Consider the following 18,579-nt stretch of genomic DNA (forward strand, 5'->3'; position numbering starts at 1 on the left):
TCTTCCTGGGGAACTAGATTTCTCTCTCCCTCTCTTTTTTTTCTCTTCCCAGCAATGTAAAGAAATCTCTCTGAAAGACGGCCCAGCTCAGTAATTCAGTTTTTAAAGCATGAGGATGGAGGGAAAGAAGGAGATGGTGGAGGAGGGGTGGGGGGTGGTGGCGGTGGTGGTGGTGGCGGGAGAGGGAGGGAAGAGAGAGAAGGAGAGAAAAAAAACGACTTGATGAAATTCCGCTATCAGCTCCGAACCAATATGCAAAATATCTCGCTGGAAATCAAATAGCTATTATGTTTTCATTTCCACGTCGGCGTATTTGCTTAATGAAGAGGAGACAGATCAGACCGGCAGAGAGAGTCTGCAGGAGCCGATAACCGCCAACGGCTCCCAGCTATCCGCACAGAGTGACGCTCCCAGTCACTACGCTTTTTCACTGAAAAAAAAAGAAAGAAAAAGGGATGGAGGGGAGGGAGAGAAAGAGAGAGGGACGGAAGGTGATGGAGTATAAGGGAGAGAGAGAGAGCGTGAGTGATATTGAAAGGGGACGGAGAGGAAGAAAGAGAGGTGGTGGTGGCGGTGTTGGTGGTGGCGGTTGTGGGGAGGGGGGATAAGGGGATGAGGAACGGAGAGATAATGACAGAAAGAGAGGAGGAAGCGAGAATATAAAGGAGAGACTGCAGGTTGGAGAGAGATGAGGGATGAGAGAAGAGATGGAGACTGAGAGAATTTTCTTTTTCACTGAGAGGCGTTCATAGCTAAGAAAACAGGGTCCTAACAGTATAAACATGCCTTGAATTCTTCTCAACTTGAGGCCTTTAAAGGTCTTCAAAACAATCAATTTAACAAGCTCATGTAGGAAATGACTTGTAGGGACAGTTGTAGCTTGTTATGTAATTTCCAAAAATGTTTAGCTTGATCAATCCTGTAAAATGTATGATATGTTTAAAATGTGTTCATGCATTTTCAGGCTTATGATTATTTGCTGTCATGCTGCGTTTAAGTGCAGCAACTCACCCCTTTATCACTGCAGCGTAATCAGTCGTTATCATTAGACTTACAGTATGTATTTCGCTGATTACTTTGATCGACATTTCTGCGTATTTATTTCTCTCTTCAGTCTGTCCCTCATGCTGTGGGTGGGCGCTTTGTGTTTCTTATGGCAGCAAACCTGCAGTGGTGTTGGAATATAATGTCAAAAAAGTAATCAAAAAATTGTCTGGGCGCTTTTTTACGCAGTTGTTGCTATTGTCACATAAAAACACTTTAAGGTGGTTTATTTTTCAAAGTGTCATGAACCAAAAGATGCCCAGCCCCAAAGACACTACGAACATATCAAAAACAAGAGCAATATCATAATGAGAGGGAAGGAACAAATATTGTCAAACAAAATCAAATGATAAATGAATGGACCTGCACTTGTGTAGCACCTTTCTAATCTTCCAACCAGTCAAAGTGCTTTAACACCACATGCCACACTAATCCATTCACTAGGGGTGGGGGGAAAAAATCCAACACTGTAACGCGATATTTTCGTCGCAATATTGTATTGATACACGGACGGCAAGTATATATATTTTTTTAATTATTTAAATTATTAATATTGCAAATACAATTAAACTTTAAGTAGCATACTAGAACAATAAAATTAATTGCTTTTTCAGTCCACTAGATACATTTTGCCACAATAAAAGTGATTGCAGTGAGATGAACAGACTGGAAACTTGCTCTCACGGGTGTCTTTTAGGCTAAGGACTCCTTAGCTTAAAGACACACAGAGTAGGGACCCCCTACTACATTGAATAAAAGTGAGTTGCACTTGAGATAACTCTTATTTTGTGGTCTTCTCTTTTTTGTGCTTTCCTGTAGCTGCTGTCAGCAGCAGCTGTAACCTGGCTAGGTGCTTTAGCCTCACACTCTGCACTTTCGTCAGTGGTTTCTGAGGTGGACAGTGTGTCAGTCTTTTGCTTGAAAAGTTCCAACAACACAAGAATGTCCCTACACTTGGAAAAATAACACAGCTAATCAGCCAATATGTTTCAATAGTATGTAACTGTTATTATGGATAAGTGCCACAGAGTGATTTAGCGTTAGCTAGCTCACATGATTGCACAAGGATTCATGAGTAACAGTTAGTATAGCATTAATGTTGTGTACTGTAAATTAAATGTTTTCTTTTACATGAATAGGCCTTGTTATCTTTGCTAATAACAAGTTGGATTCATGACAATGTGTATTTTCATACATGTTCTAATTTTTCAAAACAAAATGAAACAAAAACTAAATTAAGACTTGAATTAAATGATGAGACAACAATTTGGCAGTCGCCCTGCAGTTACTCTGAGGACCCCCTAGTCATCGCAGACCCCCTATTAAAGACCCAGGCTTTATCTAGTCAGTCAGTTTGGGGATCAGTATCTTGTCCAAGGATACTTTGCCATGCAGAGGAGGAGGAACGGGGGATTTAACTGCCAACCTCCTCACAAATGGACAGCCCACTTTACCTCCTGAGCCACAGCCGTGCCCTCAAAGCAGATATGAGCACAATCCTGCTCCTCAGACATTTCTGCTATACAACATAACTTAGGCATTTGATCTGAGGCACAGACTGTGCCTTTAACGCATCAAATATAAAGCAGCCTCCGAGGCTGTTAATTGATTTTTAACACAAACTGAGCTCAGTGAAACACTGTCTATAAACAGGTGCTGATGTCTACCTTCATCAGACATAAAAAACAAATGAGGATATTCTGCGAACATTTTAAGGTAAAGCCTATATCTAAGATTGTGATACATAGGACAATACAATAAAAACTGCATTTCATTTACGACCTCTCCCAGATCAGATAGTTTCCACTGCCAGAGGCAAGATTCCACATGTCAGCTTGGCGAGGACAGACCTCAATGCTCTGGTCAGGTTAAGGGTGACATAGTGCTCTGGATGGTATACACCTGATTAGACCATACGTTCTCAAATTAGGTTTGTACAGAACTTCTTCCGACTGTTTGTGTCTAATTTTTTCAAATAGTACTGTTTTAACATGACACTACAGGATAATTTATTTTCATATATATTATTATTTGGAAAAACCCAGCAGAAGGGTTTGGTCTGTTTTCATACAAAATGTGTAAGTCTTATGGTTCAGGAGATGTGTGAAAGCAAGTGTCTGATTTGAACTGCTGCTGTCAGAGCCGCCAAACTTTTTAGGAACACTGTTTCTGATGTATTCTTTACTTAAGTACAGTGTGCGCCTGCCTGACACACCTGCAGTGCAGAGTGGTGTTGATATGAGACGTGTAGGAGTATGGCAGAGGATTCTTTCTCAGACATTGGTCTACTTTTATTCTCCATCAACCAGCTGTAACGTGATCACACTGTCTCGTTAGAATCAATTCGAGTTAAGTGCTTCCTACTGACAGTTTAGAATTGATCAGTTGATCGCTTCAACAATACATACATAAATGACAACCTGCGTCATCTCTCCTGATGGAGGTGGACCACACTGACTGGATAATGTATGAACAGCAGAATGTATTTAACCCAAGCTGCCTGTCACAGTTCTTATATAACTGCAGGTTTAGGATTACGTAGTTCTTGGTGAGTGGAAAGCTTCAATTAGACTGAGAGCCAAAACTTCTAAAAAGCTTGGGATGACGTTATTATATGTAACAGGGCTGCAATTAATTACCATTTCACTGTTTTGTAGTTTTCATTGGTCTGTTTAGTATTTCTCCAATTCATCACAATTTCCACCGTTATCTGACATTTCTAAGACCCATCACAATTTTCATTGCCCACAGTGACACCTTCAGATGGCTTCTCCAAAACCAGAAGGTGTTCAGCTCACCATCACCAGTATTAAGACAAAGAGAAGAAGCAAATCCTCACACTTGAGAGACTGGAGCAAAGTAATGCTTGCCATTAAAAAAAAAAAGAAAAAAAAAAAAAAAGACTTAAATTGTTAATTAGTCATCGAGTTGGTTGCTTTTCTGTCGGTCAACCAATTAATTTATTCACTAATTGTTTCCGCTTTAATATGAAGCCCGACCTTCAAAATCGGTGTATGCAATTCCAAAAGATTTTACATTTAGACATTATACTGATGCAGTCTTGTTCTGCAAAAGCAGCTCGCTGTGGTCCGTTGTTCATTATTCTCAAATATGTGGTTGCTTTCCTTTCTTATTATTGGCAGAGTCTTGTTCCTATTTCAAATTGCTTAGCAGCCTCTTCAGTCGCAGCTGTGATGCAGGTCTTTCCTTTAAGAAAAATAGTGCTGCGCCATAATATGCTACTTCAGCACCATCTTTTCACTTTCCACCATCTTTTGCTTTTTTGTCATGCAACTGTTTTGTAGAGTTTCCAGAATACAGTACAGAATAACAGTAGCACCATCAAAGCCAGAATTTTTATGGTGCCTTAAGATCCCTGCAGTACATCTTCATCACTATAACCATCATCACCAGTATCATGATGACAGCAGCAGTATTAGTGATAGTGATATTAGTTTAGCTGTGACTATTAGTAGGAGTGGTCGTCATAATAATGTCCTGTTTCTTGCTTGTGTGAAATACAACACAGTGCAAAGTGAAAAAAAGTTGAATAACCTCTTCCTCTTTTTCCCACTAGGTCAGTTTCATATACTTTTCTGTTTTAAGTTTCCACATATGATGCATGGTGGTGCTCAGTTTTAAAATAGTATTTCAAGGTTGCAGTGGTAATGAAAGCAAACTAATTGTCATGGCCATGTCTATTTTATCGGCCAGGTCTGGGCAATATATCTATTATATCGATATCGGGATATGAGACTAGATATCGTGCAAGAATTTGGATATCGTAGCATCACTAGTGTTGTTATTTCCTGGTATTAAAGACTGCATTACAGGTGATGTCATTTTCTGAACTTAACAGACAGTTGTAGCTGTTCTGTTATTTGTAGTTACCCACTGAGTTGTTATATTCACGTTTCTGATGATTATTTTTAAGAAGTCTGAAAGTGAAGTGTATCTCGATGTTGATATCAATATTGATAGGTCAAAGATATTGTGATATTATTAGCAGCTATCAGACATAAATAATAACAATTGTCATAAAAATGTGGAATATCATGGCTGGTAATTGGTTGGTCCCTATTTCTGTTGGTCAACTGTTGGTCAGAAAAGCAAGTTGATTGAGGACGTCACCTTTGGCTCCGGGAGCTGAAGGGTATTTTGCAGCTCTGTGATATTAAGAAAAAGTAATATTAAGTAACTGTAGGAATTCTAACAATTGCTCTGTAGTGTAGTTAAATTGGAGGTTTTTCACTTCTGGAGTTGAATGCAAGCATACTGTATGTTCACTTGTTACTTGCATAGGTGAAAACATTTGTATTCTGTCATGTCTATCTCAGGTTTCACTGAGACGGATATGACACATCAATTTCAGAACATCTAAGAGATGTTGCAGAGGATTGATAGAGGATGATCAGCCTGCAGGCCTTAATAGTTAGGTCTTACCATTACCTATTGCACGCCCCCAGTGCACTTTGGGAACTTTATCATCATCATCACATTAGATGTGAAGATGTGAGGGAGGGTCAATAAGTCCAGGGGATTTCAGATCCGTCGAATTTGCTTTGCTTGAGTTTGTCATCCCCAGAGTAATCAATGGGCAGTCGTTAGCTGCTCAAATCCTAAAGGCTGAGGAGAAAAAGCTGATTATTATTGAAGCTGAATATAACAGATCGATATCACGGACTGTGTGGATGGTTCCTCTTGTGTGTGGGTTGATGGTAGGGAACGGTGGCCATGGAGCTGTGATAAGAGCCCATGCAGCGTTGAGGAAAAATGTTTAAAGTGCAAAGTTGATTAAAAGTATTTCCTCCGTGGTGGGTAATTCTCTTCACTCTGATCAATAAGTGGCTCCTCTCCAGTGCGTGACTCTGTGTCAGGTACCTTAGTTTCCCTCGAGAGAGAGCTCACACATCCTCCTCTTCTTCCCCCTTTCTTTCTCTAAATATCCTCCTTTAATGTTTCTCTTCACAAGTCTGTGATTTTCTTATACAAGTATGCCTCTCCCTCCTCTCTCTCCCTCTCCTTCTCTTGCTTTCAGGTCTAATGTATTTTTTGTGCGGCGGGTTATTAGCGTGAGAGCGCCGAGGCTTGCGTCTGTTTAATCAGGCTTGTTGAGCATGCAGGTTTGATGTGTGTTGTCTCTGTGTTTAATCAGCGAGCTGCTTGCTGCAGGTTTGATGTGGACGGAGAGTTAATAAAGCAGTATCTTTGGCGCCTTCATCAGCTGCAGCACTTTGTTCTGCCTCTCCTCGCGCCTCCAAGACAGACAGCTGCAGTCTCTGCGCTGGAGCTCAAGTACTCCTGTACTACCACATCTGTCCTGGCCTCATCTTGATGGTGGACTGGATTTTCCCTTAGTTAAGACGGACTCGTAATTTTATTTTACGACCAATCCTTTATCACTTTGTCCCCAGTTTCAAAATTGTTTTCCTGAAACACTTTGAGAATGACTTTAGCTCCTTTTTAGAATGTTAGCGAAGGAATTTAGTGAACTTGTGCACACAGTCACGTCCTTTCATTGAACACCTCACATTCAGGTCATGGTCTTGAATACTGTTTGAATACCAGGTGCAATGTGTCCACTAGGGCTGCAAATAACAATCACTTTCATGTTTGGAACAACTGATCAATGTGTTGTCCATTATATGTAAGAAAATAGTGAAAAATGTCCATCACTATATGCTAATGCCCAAAATTATCAGTGCTTTTTGGTGTTTGTTTTGTCCGATTAACATTTCAAGACTAATGATATTTACTCTTTCAGAACTGATTGATTATTCAAATAGCTATGGATTATTTTTCTGTGGATTGGCTAATGAATACAATTATGTTTCTGCTCTAGCTCACTGACAAAAAATTCTGTCAGTCAGTCTGTTATCAGTTAATCGTTTCAAGACATGCATTGAGTGAATATAATAAACGTTAGCTAGTTAATACTTTATAAGTACCAAATGATTTGTGTCTGTAGCATTTAGTGTCAAAGACCACCAGGTTCCTAAAGTTGGTGTCATCAGATTGATGATAATGATAAATTGATTAGTTGTCAACTTTCAAATAATTGCCAACTAATTTCTTTTTTTTTTTTTTTTTCAATTTGATTATCAGTAGGTTCAAGTACTTTTTTAAGAAAAAGAAATCATTTGTCTGATCTCATTTTCTTAAATGTGAATATTTTCTGGTTTCTTCCCTCCTCTTTGCTCCACCTGGGGCTTTGGGAGACACAAATCGACATTTTTTACTGTTTTTTGATATTTAATAGACCAAACACCTAGTTGATTAATCCATTAGTTGCCAACTATTAAAAGAATCACCAAACAAAGTTGATAATGGATTTATTTGTTTAAATTATTTTGTAAGAAAAAAAGGCAGTTCTCTGATTTCATTGTCTTAAATGTGAATATTCTGTTTTTTCATGCTCTTCTTTTCTCCATCTTGGGCTGTAGACCCAATTTTTTTTACTGTTTTCTGGCATTTTATAGACCAGACGATTGATTAATCGATTAATCGAGAAAGTAATCGGCAGATTACTTGACAGAGAATAATCGATAGTTGCAGCCCTACCTTTTACTTTATCGGATAATCCCAACTCTAAACCAAGAATTTGCTTTTTTATTTTTAAATGTATTTTATCTTATTGGGGCCCTTTTTGAAAAAACTGAGGTAGTAAGAGGTTTGTCCTATTTTACAAAATAAACGTTTTTTCGTCAAAAAAAGAAAAGTTTATAGTCCTCAACATTTCAGATGACATGCAGCCCATAGTTTCATTGAAATGTTATCTTTTTGGGATTTGGGATTGTTAACCGTTGTTCAGACAAAATAATCAAGAAAAGAAGATATAGAAACTTAATATATGCATTTGCCATTAATTCCCTTTAATTTTATACACTACATGATCAGTTAAAAAAGTAACTGATTATTATTTAATGATGGAAATAGCTATTTGTTGCATCTTCAGTCTTAATATACATTATTGTCTTGAATGAAGCTCTTTGGGCTTGATGAGCTGATTTTAAATCTGTTTTAGTCCAGTAGATGATGAGTGCTGCTCTGCTCTTCACTCCACCACAGCGTCTTTATTTCCTTCTAGGTAAATTTTGTCCACACTGAGGCAGATGTCAAAGCTCTCAGTGTGTCTCAGTTACTTGCAAAGGAGCAATTTGTTCTAGAAACCTCTTTGATAAATCTGAAGCAGTCCAAACAAAACAAAATCTGAATTTGATGGTTCACTGTGTCTGCATGTTCTCGGTCTATAAATGTCTCTGTAAAGGTTTCATCAAAAACGCGAGGCCTTCTCCGTCCAGGAACTGATGTTAAGTATTTCCTGAATTTCATCTCACACATTTCACAAGTTTTATCCCCTCGAGAACCATAAGTTTGGAAACATGAATAAATGTAAGCTTTAGGCTTTTTCCTCTGTCTTTAGTTCACAACCTAGAAAGCTCAGTGGTGCTGTTGGATAAGTCTCAACTTAATTGATGTCCCTCCTACAGAGATACACATGTGGGCTATGTCTTTTTTATTATTTCTCCATCTCTTGAATGAGTTCAGTCCAATTTTCCTGTGGATATCACGCTGTAACAATTAATAAGGCTTTAACTTTTAAACTGGCAAATGAAGTAGAATGTGCCACACTTATCACACAGGCCCCGCTATCCTTTCTGCCAACTATCCGAGACAGGAAGAGAAGGGGAAAGGGAGAATATTTCTCCTTGGATAAAAGAGGGGAGAAAGTGGAGCTGAAACTTTTCCGCGCCATTTGATGTCTGAAAGCAGTGATGCAGCGATTGATTCATTAAACCAGAGCCGTAATGAGGAAAGAAATCATAATTCAAACTTACATTTTAAACAGGAAATATAATTGGAATTTTATACAGAGAAGTCCCTTTGTACAATTATGATTAAAGGAAAATTAATTGTATGAAAATGTCCTTATAGATACTGAAAATTAGATCTAGCAAAGCTCGGGCGACATAGACCTAATTCTAAAAATATTGTGTACAGGATCGATCTTTTTTTTCTTCTTCTTTCTCCTCTACTTTTTTTTATGAAGGTCCAAATCTAGCTGTGTTAATTTTATCTGAAATTAGAGTGAACCATGCAGGCGTGGAAGTTGAAATTAGCCTAAAGATGTTTCATTTACAAAGACAGAAACACTTTGTCAGCCGGCGATTGTTTCCCAGCATTATCTCTGCCTGCTTTTAATTGCTTTGGAAGTGAAATTAACAGAATTAGAAAAATTGCCTCTCCCTTTTTCTACAAGCTTCTTTATTCATGGGTATTGTTGTGTGCTTTGTATAGATTATAGACTCCTTTTGTTCCAGTATTGTAAATATATACGCCCCCAGTCACGGCTTTAGCTCCGAAACAATCCCTCTGTTCGTTCGACACAACCTAATGAAAATTAATTTACAACCTGTCTGGATTGGGGGAGAAAGGCGGGAAATGGAAAAAAAAAAAACAATCCTGGGTTTCTCTCTGTATTAATGTCACTCTGATTTAGTCATTCAGAATGTGCCCACCTGCCTTGACTTTCTAATACATCTACATGTATGTGAGTTGTTTTCTCCCTCCGCAAGCGATTAACCATTTCTGCATCACTCTAGCACTTCCTAATCCTCTTAAAAGAAATGGTTACCCTGAATTAATAATTCTATCATGGTATCCTCTCGGGAACTGACAATGAAGCATGTCATCCGATGCAGATGAACATAATAGACACCGCCTTTATAATCAGCTAGACTTGAATCACTAATAACTAGAACTCAGTCTTTAGATCCAGAGAAACAGTCAATAAATATGACAGTATATTTCAAGGTTTATAGCTCTTAATGTACCGTTAAAGCACCCTGCTATATTCATCCTATAGAAGGAGTATTATTAATGAAGCAATTTAAAAAAGTCACATTAAATCCATATTAACTGACTCCTTTCTTTTTTCTTTTTTTTGGATGTAATCTTCAAACAGGCTAAAATAGATCAAAAGTACTGTATAATTACTATGGTCAGCAGGGATTATGAAACTGTAATTGATACAGATCAGCCCTGCACTAATCACTCTTTTAGCTACAATTTTAGGTATACTGTAATTTGGCTTTAAGGTCCCCCTTGGCTTCTTGCTATTAATCTTCTGGATTAGACCGTTCAATGTGTCCAATTCTTGAAACCGTTTTTTGAATGAGTCCAGTCAAAAAAAAAAAAAAAAAAAAGGATCAGTGTATTTTGGGTATTTCTCCTCTCTTCAACAGTACATATGATCATAAATAGCTTGTTTAACAGCATCACTTTGTTTTATATTTCACCTCTCCTGCACCGGTCTGTTTAGACTCAAGGCCCATGGGAAGACAATTAAATTCAAATCCTTTTCCTTCTGCAGAAATACAGTGTGATATTATTCTGTGTTCTTGTCCACAGGCAGACCTCTATAATTTAGTTCTTTATGGAGCTCCATTCTGGAGATATTCTTATAGAGTTAGGCAATATATTAACATCATGATATGAGACAAGATATTTTCTTAGATGTGTTGTCTTCTCCTGGTTTTCAAGGCTGTATTACAGTCAAGTGATGTACTTTTCTGCCTTACTGAGTCATTATATCCACACTACTGATGATTATTTATCAAAAATCTCACTATGTAAATATTTTGTGACAGCATCAATAGTCAGCCCCACAATATCATCGTGATATCGATATCGATGTCAAGATATTTGGTTATAATATCGCAATATTTGATTTTCTCCATATCGCCCTGCACTTTGTTCTTTTTATTCAGGTGCATTTTGTGTTAAGCCCACCTGATGTAATTGGTGTTTTAAACAAAAAAGTGCAATTTTGCTCTGATCTGCTATTCTCTTTTTAACTAAAGATATAATAAGTAACTTTCCATATTCAAATGTCTAAACATGACCAGACCACAGTGTTATATATTTTATTGAGTTGTGTTCATGCATTATCCCAAACATTGCAACAACCCAGAGAAATCTGTAAATTGATTAAGGACATGCTCCAGGACATTTGGTTGCCTTCACCTGTCAGTGGCATTATATCCCCATAAACTGACTTTTTATCCAGTTTTAAGCCAAATTTCTTGGTTGTTTTTAACTATATGTTTTAACCGGATGAGAGACTTTAGTCATTAGACGTCTGGATCTTAAGTTATCTGAGAAACAAGCTGAGCATACAGTGCTTTTACCGGTTTAAATCACTGGGTGCATTTGTTTTTGAGAGGAAGAGACCTCTGTGAATATTTCAGCTCCTGGTAAACACTTCATGGACGTCTGGAACTTAAGTTATCAGAGAAATATGGTGTACAAACGTTAGCAGTAACACTGCTCCAGCCCCCGCCATGTGGAACGGTGTTGCAGAAACACTCATTTTTAAAATGAAATTGCTTTATTCAGTGTTTATTTAGGCTTTAATCACCAGGCCCATTTGTTTTAGAGAGGAAGAGACTTCTGTGGATAATTCAGCTACTGGTAAAAGCCTCCTGAACGTCAGTTTTCAAAGAAATAATTGTGAGCACACATTAGCAGGTTCTGGGCTAGCGGCCCTACTGCAACGAGCCAAGCAGTGTTGGAGAAACACTCATTGTAATGTATAACTGCTTTATTCATTGTTTTTACTTGTTCAAATCAACAGGTCCGTTTGTTTTGGAGGCTAATGGAGTAGTCTGTGGATAATTGGGCTCCCACTAAAGACCTCCGACTGCAATGATGACATTGCTCCATCTCTTGTTATTTTTTACATTTGTAATTTTCTGCTGCTGTCATTTAAATAATTAATAATAAATATGTTTAATATTACTGCTTAAAGTGCCTTCATCCATCCGGATGGCTTTTTGTCTTCTTTTTTTGAAATTCCGTAAGAATCAGGTCTAGTTCTTCAAATATGACAGGTATCTCAAAAGACCCAACAGGGAACAAACACATTGGATTTGACTAGATTCAGTTGGTAATTTTCCCTCCTCTTCCTCTTGCAGGTTCCCTCGGGGATGTCGACGGCGACGAGGAAAACACACCGGACAACCTCAGCCTATCAGGAGAGGAGGGAGGAGCCTCGGACCCAGATGATTCAGCAGAGGGGGACAGCTCCAGCCCCCCACCATACACATCGCTGTACAATGAAGGTGAGAAGACGGATAAAGCCTGATGTAGAAGTGAAAAAAATCCAACTACAACAGAACATATTAGCACAGGGGTCAATTTAAAAAAAAAGCTGTACGTCTACTACATATTCCACAGACCTTAAAGGGGCAATAAGCGAAATCGTTTCACCGCTAGGTTCGCTGTTGTGCACTGCCTGTAGAGCAAAACAAAGTGTGTCATGAGCCACTCCTCCCTCTACCTCTGCTCTCCAACACATTGTAACATTAAATTTAATTGAATCGACATAGCGACATGTCCCTAACGTTACTGTAACACTAATTAAAACAGACATTTGATTTATGTTGTACCTGTCCAGGAGAAGAAGAGCTAGCTCCGAGTCAGATTGTAGCCCCTTTAGCTCTCACAGTGCTCTCCACCATGGAAATGCAAGGCCAATGTTAATCCGAGTTCTGTCCCTTTCTTTATCCGACAACTTCTTCGCCAACAACCGTTGTTTCTTTAGAGGTAATGTCAGATCCTGGTCGTCTTCAGGTGGACGTTCCGCTCTCTGCCATTTAATTTCGAAAATACGCGCTGCCATTGCTCACTGGCTGTAGCCTTTTATAGGGAGGGAGGGCCAAGGGCTCCGAGAGGAGGAGGAGGAGGAGGAGGGGGGATTCACATGAACGTACATGAACGCGCAGCCGGACTGGCTTGTAAACAATGGGCTGGAGATCAACACAGAGAGAGGGTGTGTGAGGTCATGCTATACTCCAGATGAAATTACACCTCTAGTTCTTCACATAGCAATTTTTTAATTCCTTCAATCTAGAAATGATGAATTTCGCTTATTGCTCCTTTAAATGGGAGAAGTTTTCACTGTCAAGGAAATAGTCCCTTACTTTTGACAGTGTGTGGGTAACACATCTACTGTGTGCTTACAATCACACCACCCTTGTTTTTTTGTGTTTTCATTATTAGACTACCACACTGACTAAACTGGTAGAAATGCACTGACAGCATGCACCTCTTCATGAATGATAATCTAGATATCTAGTTTACCGGCAGTTATTAGTGGTTATTAGCAGATTTATCTCCTCATCAAGACTCAGTCTTTTCTTTCATCAACAGACATGAACCTGTTTTCTGTCAGGAGGCCGTTAACGTCACCCACTGACAATCAAAAAAACACTGAAGAACCATTTTGAGGTTGCAGCTTTCCACACGTATCACTCTTTTAACTCTATTGTGCCTAAACTAATAATAAAAAATATTCTCTGGGTTCAGTCTTGGCTTCAGCGAATCTGCCCCCCCTCCCCTTCATGCACCTCTTATCCCGAGCCTCCCCCTTGTACCGTGTGATAGCAGAGTTTTCAGTCATATTCTTTTGACTTATTCAAGATTTCACTAGCTGTGTTTTTTTAATCTCAAAAATTCCTGCTCTTGTGAAATTTTGGGGCTGGAAGTGATAAGCGTCTGTTGGTTGGCTTGGTTTGATAAACCCATGGAAATTCTGTCAGGTGCTAATCGAGACAAGATTAGAGATTAGCTATGTGTGTGTGTGTGTGTGTGTGTGTGTGTGTAAGAGAGAGAGAGACTGTGTGTGTTTGAGGTGAGGAGTGGGCTATGTGTGTATTAGATAGAGGAAGATGAGAGAACTCAGGCAGACTGCACATGTGAGCAAGTTTGTCTGTCGATAGCAAACTGACTTGGCGTCTTTGTTTCTTTATTTGTGTGCATGTGTGTGTTAGCCTTTAGCCCCCCCTCCTCCCAACACACATACACACCACCCTCCCCATCACACTGTTGATTTACTCCTCTCTCTCTCTTCTCTGGGGTTCCTCGGTTGCCCAGCGCTGCCATTATCAGTTCTCTGTAAATCAGCCATGTTTGACGAACCTGCTCTTTCAACCTGGGATCAATACCAGGTCTTTATCTGGCCAGAGCTGGCTAATAAAGGCAAGGCCTCTTATCCACCATCTGGAAGAGAGAGAGAGAAAGACACACACACACACACACACACACACACACACAGGCGATAACCACCCTTGATAACTTTAGGAAAAAAACGCATTCTACCAGTAACAGGACCAAGCACTCTGTTCTCTCCATCACACCCAGAGAAAGCCAGTATATTACTGCTGATACAATGAATCGACACACACACATGCCCATGCACACAACTTTCCTGAAGAAGACTTGAGCATCTGTTCAGTAGGTCTCTCTCTCTGTTGTGGTGTTTTTTTTTCTCTCTCCTCTCTTCTCAGAATTGCTCTACAGTTGCAGCAACCAGCCGAAACAAGCAAAAGTCCTTTTTTCATAACAAGGCAATCGCACTTATACATCACAGGAAACCTGATAAAATCCACTTCTGGCCTGATTAGTCAGTATGTTACCTCCTTTTGACCTCTAATTGTCCTGCCCTCATTTGGACCAATCAGAATGCTTTTTGTGAACTGACAGTTTTGTTTTTTTCATGAGAATCTGATCATAGAGGAAGTGTGTGTGATGCATTGAGAGACAAATGACAGAGGAGGTAATCTCTTCTGGTATCGTTATGATGGACAGTTATTGACTGTATGCATGCAGCAGTGCTGAAATGATTGGTGAACATTTCATGAAAAAAATTCTAATACTTGAGCAAATGTTTAGATAAATGATAAGGGTAAAAAAAGAAACAGTTGCTCATTTTAGTTTCTCCAGTGTAAAAAATTTGCTGCTTTTTCTGTTTCATGTCATTGAAAATTTAACAGGTTTGTGTTTTAACTGTTTGTTGGACAAAATGAGCAATTCGAGAATGTGACTTTTGGCTCTGGGATATTGTGATTTTCCTTTTGGGGGTGTATTTATTCTTTTGTTACACACAGTTGAGACAATGCAATGGGGGTGATAGTGAGAGGGAGAGTTGCAACAAAGGTCCGTGGACGGATTCAGACCAGGGATGTTGTGCTTCATGGTCGGTGCTTTAAGAGCTTAGCCACATAGGCACCCCAGTGGTAGCCTTTTTTTTTCAGACTTGAAAATTAATGTGGTTCACCCTGGGCTCTTGGTGTTTTTCATTTTTTCTGACTTTTTATTGAGAAAACCATCAGCACAAAAACAGTCAACTGATGTAATAGTTTCCGCTCTAGAGTGCTAGCCTGGAAATCCAGACCCACATCTAGAAAGATTTAGGGTCTGGCTATGAGTAATGCAAATGGCCCAACTCGAGGGGCGGTACCAAGCATGCATTTGTAAATATCACTGCACGCAATTGGATAACACTACGACCAGTCAGAACAATACACGGGGTGACGTATCCAGAGCGCTACCAGTGGAGCTAACTGGTAGATTAGACTCTTGCCGTATCCCGTCGGCAAAACAGCAAAAACGTCCTTCTTGTTAAGGAAAGATTCGAGCGCCGTCTTCTGTTCCTCTTTTAGAGAAAAAGCCAAGTCTAACTCGTTCATTGTAGCGGCCAAAGCCGTTTCAAACAACTGGTGTTCATCCGTAGCCATCTTGCAGTGTTTACTGACTGATTCCGGACTTTGTCGTCACAGCGCTGTCGTCATCTGTTTAGCTCACCTCTGACCCGCCTATATCAGATACACCGATGTGATTGGTGCAGCTCGGCTCCAACAGCATGGGTAATGAGCATCATTACTGATTGCCAGAGTGACTCGCTGAGCAAATTCAAACTCTGCTCTCGCGAGAACTCTGGATTTCCAGGGTACTAGAGTGCAGGGGTGAGGCTAGAAATTCTGGTGCGCCGTCCAACAGGTTTGGGGCAGGGGCTAACATGTTTGTAATAATTCAAGTATTTATTATTGTTATTTAATGGGGACAGTGTGAATTGTTAAAGGATGCAGTATATATATGCCAGAGTTATCCAAAATTATATTTGTATCAGTAGCTTACGGACATATGATACTTTTTCTCCCTGAAAAGAATCCAAAGCCCTCCTCAGACAAAGAATTCATAACTAATCTATTTGTTAAAGCAATGCTTCACCCCCAAAATGATCATTTGTATACCAATGACTCACCCCATGTTATGCTGAAATCGTGAGAAAACTGTTTTTCTTGTATACCTTCACGGTCAACAAAGACCCCAGAAACGGAGAAGTGAGTGTGATACAACTATATCAGAACATCTGTTTTTTGCAATTAATGAGAGCAGCCCTAATTATTATTGCATAGATTTGAATGTTGCAGATTTGTCTGCTCAACATTCATTCTGTGAACTCCAGCACAGTATAACAAAAGTAGGTTTCAAGATTAGTAATGCTGTTTATGCCTCAATCCTAACCCACCTGTGTTATATAATTTAAAAATATGGATGTTCGACTATTCATTCCTTTTCTCAGCAGGAGACAGTGATGTTCAGGTAATACAGTAAATAAGCCAAATTCCTACCCTGCCTATGTTATGTAACTTAAAAGTAGACAGAGTTTTAGGCAATATATTATCTCCAATAGATAGAAAAATAATGCCATAAATGTGAAAGACCCAAGGTTTGGGCTGAGCGCAAATTTTTCCAATGTCTGGCTCCGCCCCTGATCATAATATCCCACAGTAATGGAAAAAATATTCTCTTGGATATTGTGATAAGGTCCAACCATCGCAGTATCATTGCCAACACTACTTGTAGGTGTAATAGGTTGTTATGTGAACTACCTGTCTACATCTGTGTCAGTCATGTTTTTCAGTCGGCCGTCACATGGGCGTCTCACAGAACAGACGCTTTTTTTTTTTTTTTATAAATCAATATGTGTAAAAACCTTGTGCTTTATGCCTGCTTTTTGTATGACCCTACGTGTATTTTGTGCTTCTGCTTAAATCTCTTCTGACTAACTGTACGTACATGACTACATTAATTTTGTGTTGGATGGTAAGGTTTGCCAAATTGCTTGTCAGTGTGCAGCAGTACTTTGGCTGTATGGATGCAGTGTAGATACTGACAGACGACTGCAGCTGCTACCCACATGCTGCTTGCTCCAACCAGTGTGTACAAAGTGGAAGGCTCCATACCTTGGTTTTGTCCATTTCCTTTTTAGCTTCATCTGTGCCACCAAACTGACCAACACAGGCATACAGTATGCTGAACCTGAAATGTCAGGGAACAGACGAAATGAAAAAATGCAAAAGACAAGACGCAGCGTTAAAATCACAAAGAAGAAAGACAGAAACGTATAGAGGGTTGTAGAAGTTGTAGAAGAAGGCGAGATTGTTGGGTGACTTTGCCCTGCAGGTGTGACAGGGGAAGTTCAGCTTATCAGATTGATGGAGACTGTCTCGCTATAGAGGGGGAGGGAAGGTGGGAGACAGAGGGAGAGGGAGGAGGGGGGTTTGGCAGAAAAGTGTCTGTCGACTCCTCCTGATACCTGCCTCCATGTCTGAGATGATATGGGAGATAATATTGATAATATTAAACGCAATAACTGTGTCTCCAGCTCCCCTCCCTCGCTTCAGCCCCTGCAGGATAAAATCAATGTGCCATTCAATGTGATTTATAGCTGAAAATAATGGCACTGTTTAGGCAGGGGGGGAGGTGTATGTGGTATGTGTGTGTGTGTGTGTGTGTGTGTGTGTGTGTGTGTAGGTAGGTCTGCTTGCTTTAGTGTGTGTACAGTATGTCGCCGTGTATGAGTGTTTGCATGAAGATGAGGTTGAAAGGTGGACGTGACGTGAAGATGGATGGTGTGTGTGTGTGTGTGTGTGTGTGTATACATCTGCTACTCTTTCTGTGTGTGTGTGTGTGTGTGTGTGTGTTTGTTGATTTATTTGACGATGCAGATGCAATCTCTTAACTGTTACATTAATAACGGCGGAGTGTGAGGGCGTCACGTGGTCGTGGGGCGTTTATGGCTGGTATCGATTGGGCGCTATTGCTGTTTATCGGAGCGGGAATGCAAGGGTAAACACAGCCTTTGTGCAGACAGCTGAGGTGTTATCGGGGTGGAAGCTGAAGACGGGGTGGGATTTGGGGAAGGGGAGAGAGAGCATGAAACAGGACGAGAGAGGACAGAGCTGGGAAGGAGGAAGTGAAGAGAAGGGCAAAAGTTAGGAAGAGGAGGAGGGGAGGGACCTTTTGGACAAAGCACAGAAGAAATGTTACCCAAACCAGAAATTTTCTGCAGCCATGGGTACTCATGTTGGTTGATATTAATTTTTTACATAAACGCAAACATTTTTGAAAAGGATCCCTTAAAAAAAAATTGTCAGAGAATTCTGACAAAGATAAGTACCTAGCTGGACATTTTACAGTAGAAAAAAAAGAACAGCGCTCTCTGGTGAACAAACTGTAAAGGAGACAATTCTTTCTTCCTCAAAGATATCTTCTGAGTTTCTGTGCTTGTGAGTCAACATATACACCAATACTAAATGGTCCATGGTTTTTGATCAGGTGGACCACCCACAAGTGGGTTAAGGTTGCCTTTATGTACTTTTACCGACTTAATGCGAAATATAACAT

At 39.8% G+C, this 18,579-nt stretch overlaps 1 protein-coding gene and 1 long non-coding RNA gene across 2 annotated transcripts in view; one reads left to right on the top strand and one right to left on the bottom strand.

Moving 5' to 3' along the window:
- Positions 1 to 18,579, top strand: part of zfpm1 (zinc finger protein, FOG family member 1) — a 128,148-nt gene that overhangs the window by 49,168 nt on the left and 60,401 nt on the right. The window contains exon 2 of the mRNA XM_050072389.1: positions 12,021 to 12,167. Coding sequence (XP_049928346.1) covers positions 12,021 to 12,167 — 147 coding nt within the window. The remainder of the gene's footprint in view (positions 1 to 12,020; positions 12,168 to 18,579) is intronic.
- Positions 12,020 to 12,743, bottom strand: LOC126407486 (uncharacterized). Its single transcript, XR_007571798.1, has 3 exons — positions 12,495 to 12,743; positions 12,285 to 12,340; positions 12,020 to 12,154 (listed from the first exon to the last, which is right to left on the bottom strand). It is a non-coding gene; the product is annotated as an uncharacterized LOC126407486 (long non-coding RNA).

The sequence above is a fragment of the Epinephelus moara genome, chromosome 20 (assembly GCF_006386435.1).
Source record: "Epinephelus moara isolate mb chromosome 20, YSFRI_EMoa_1.0, whole genome shotgun sequence".
Lineage (NCBI taxonomy): Eukaryota > Metazoa > Chordata > Actinopteri > Perciformes > Serranidae > Epinephelus > Epinephelus moara.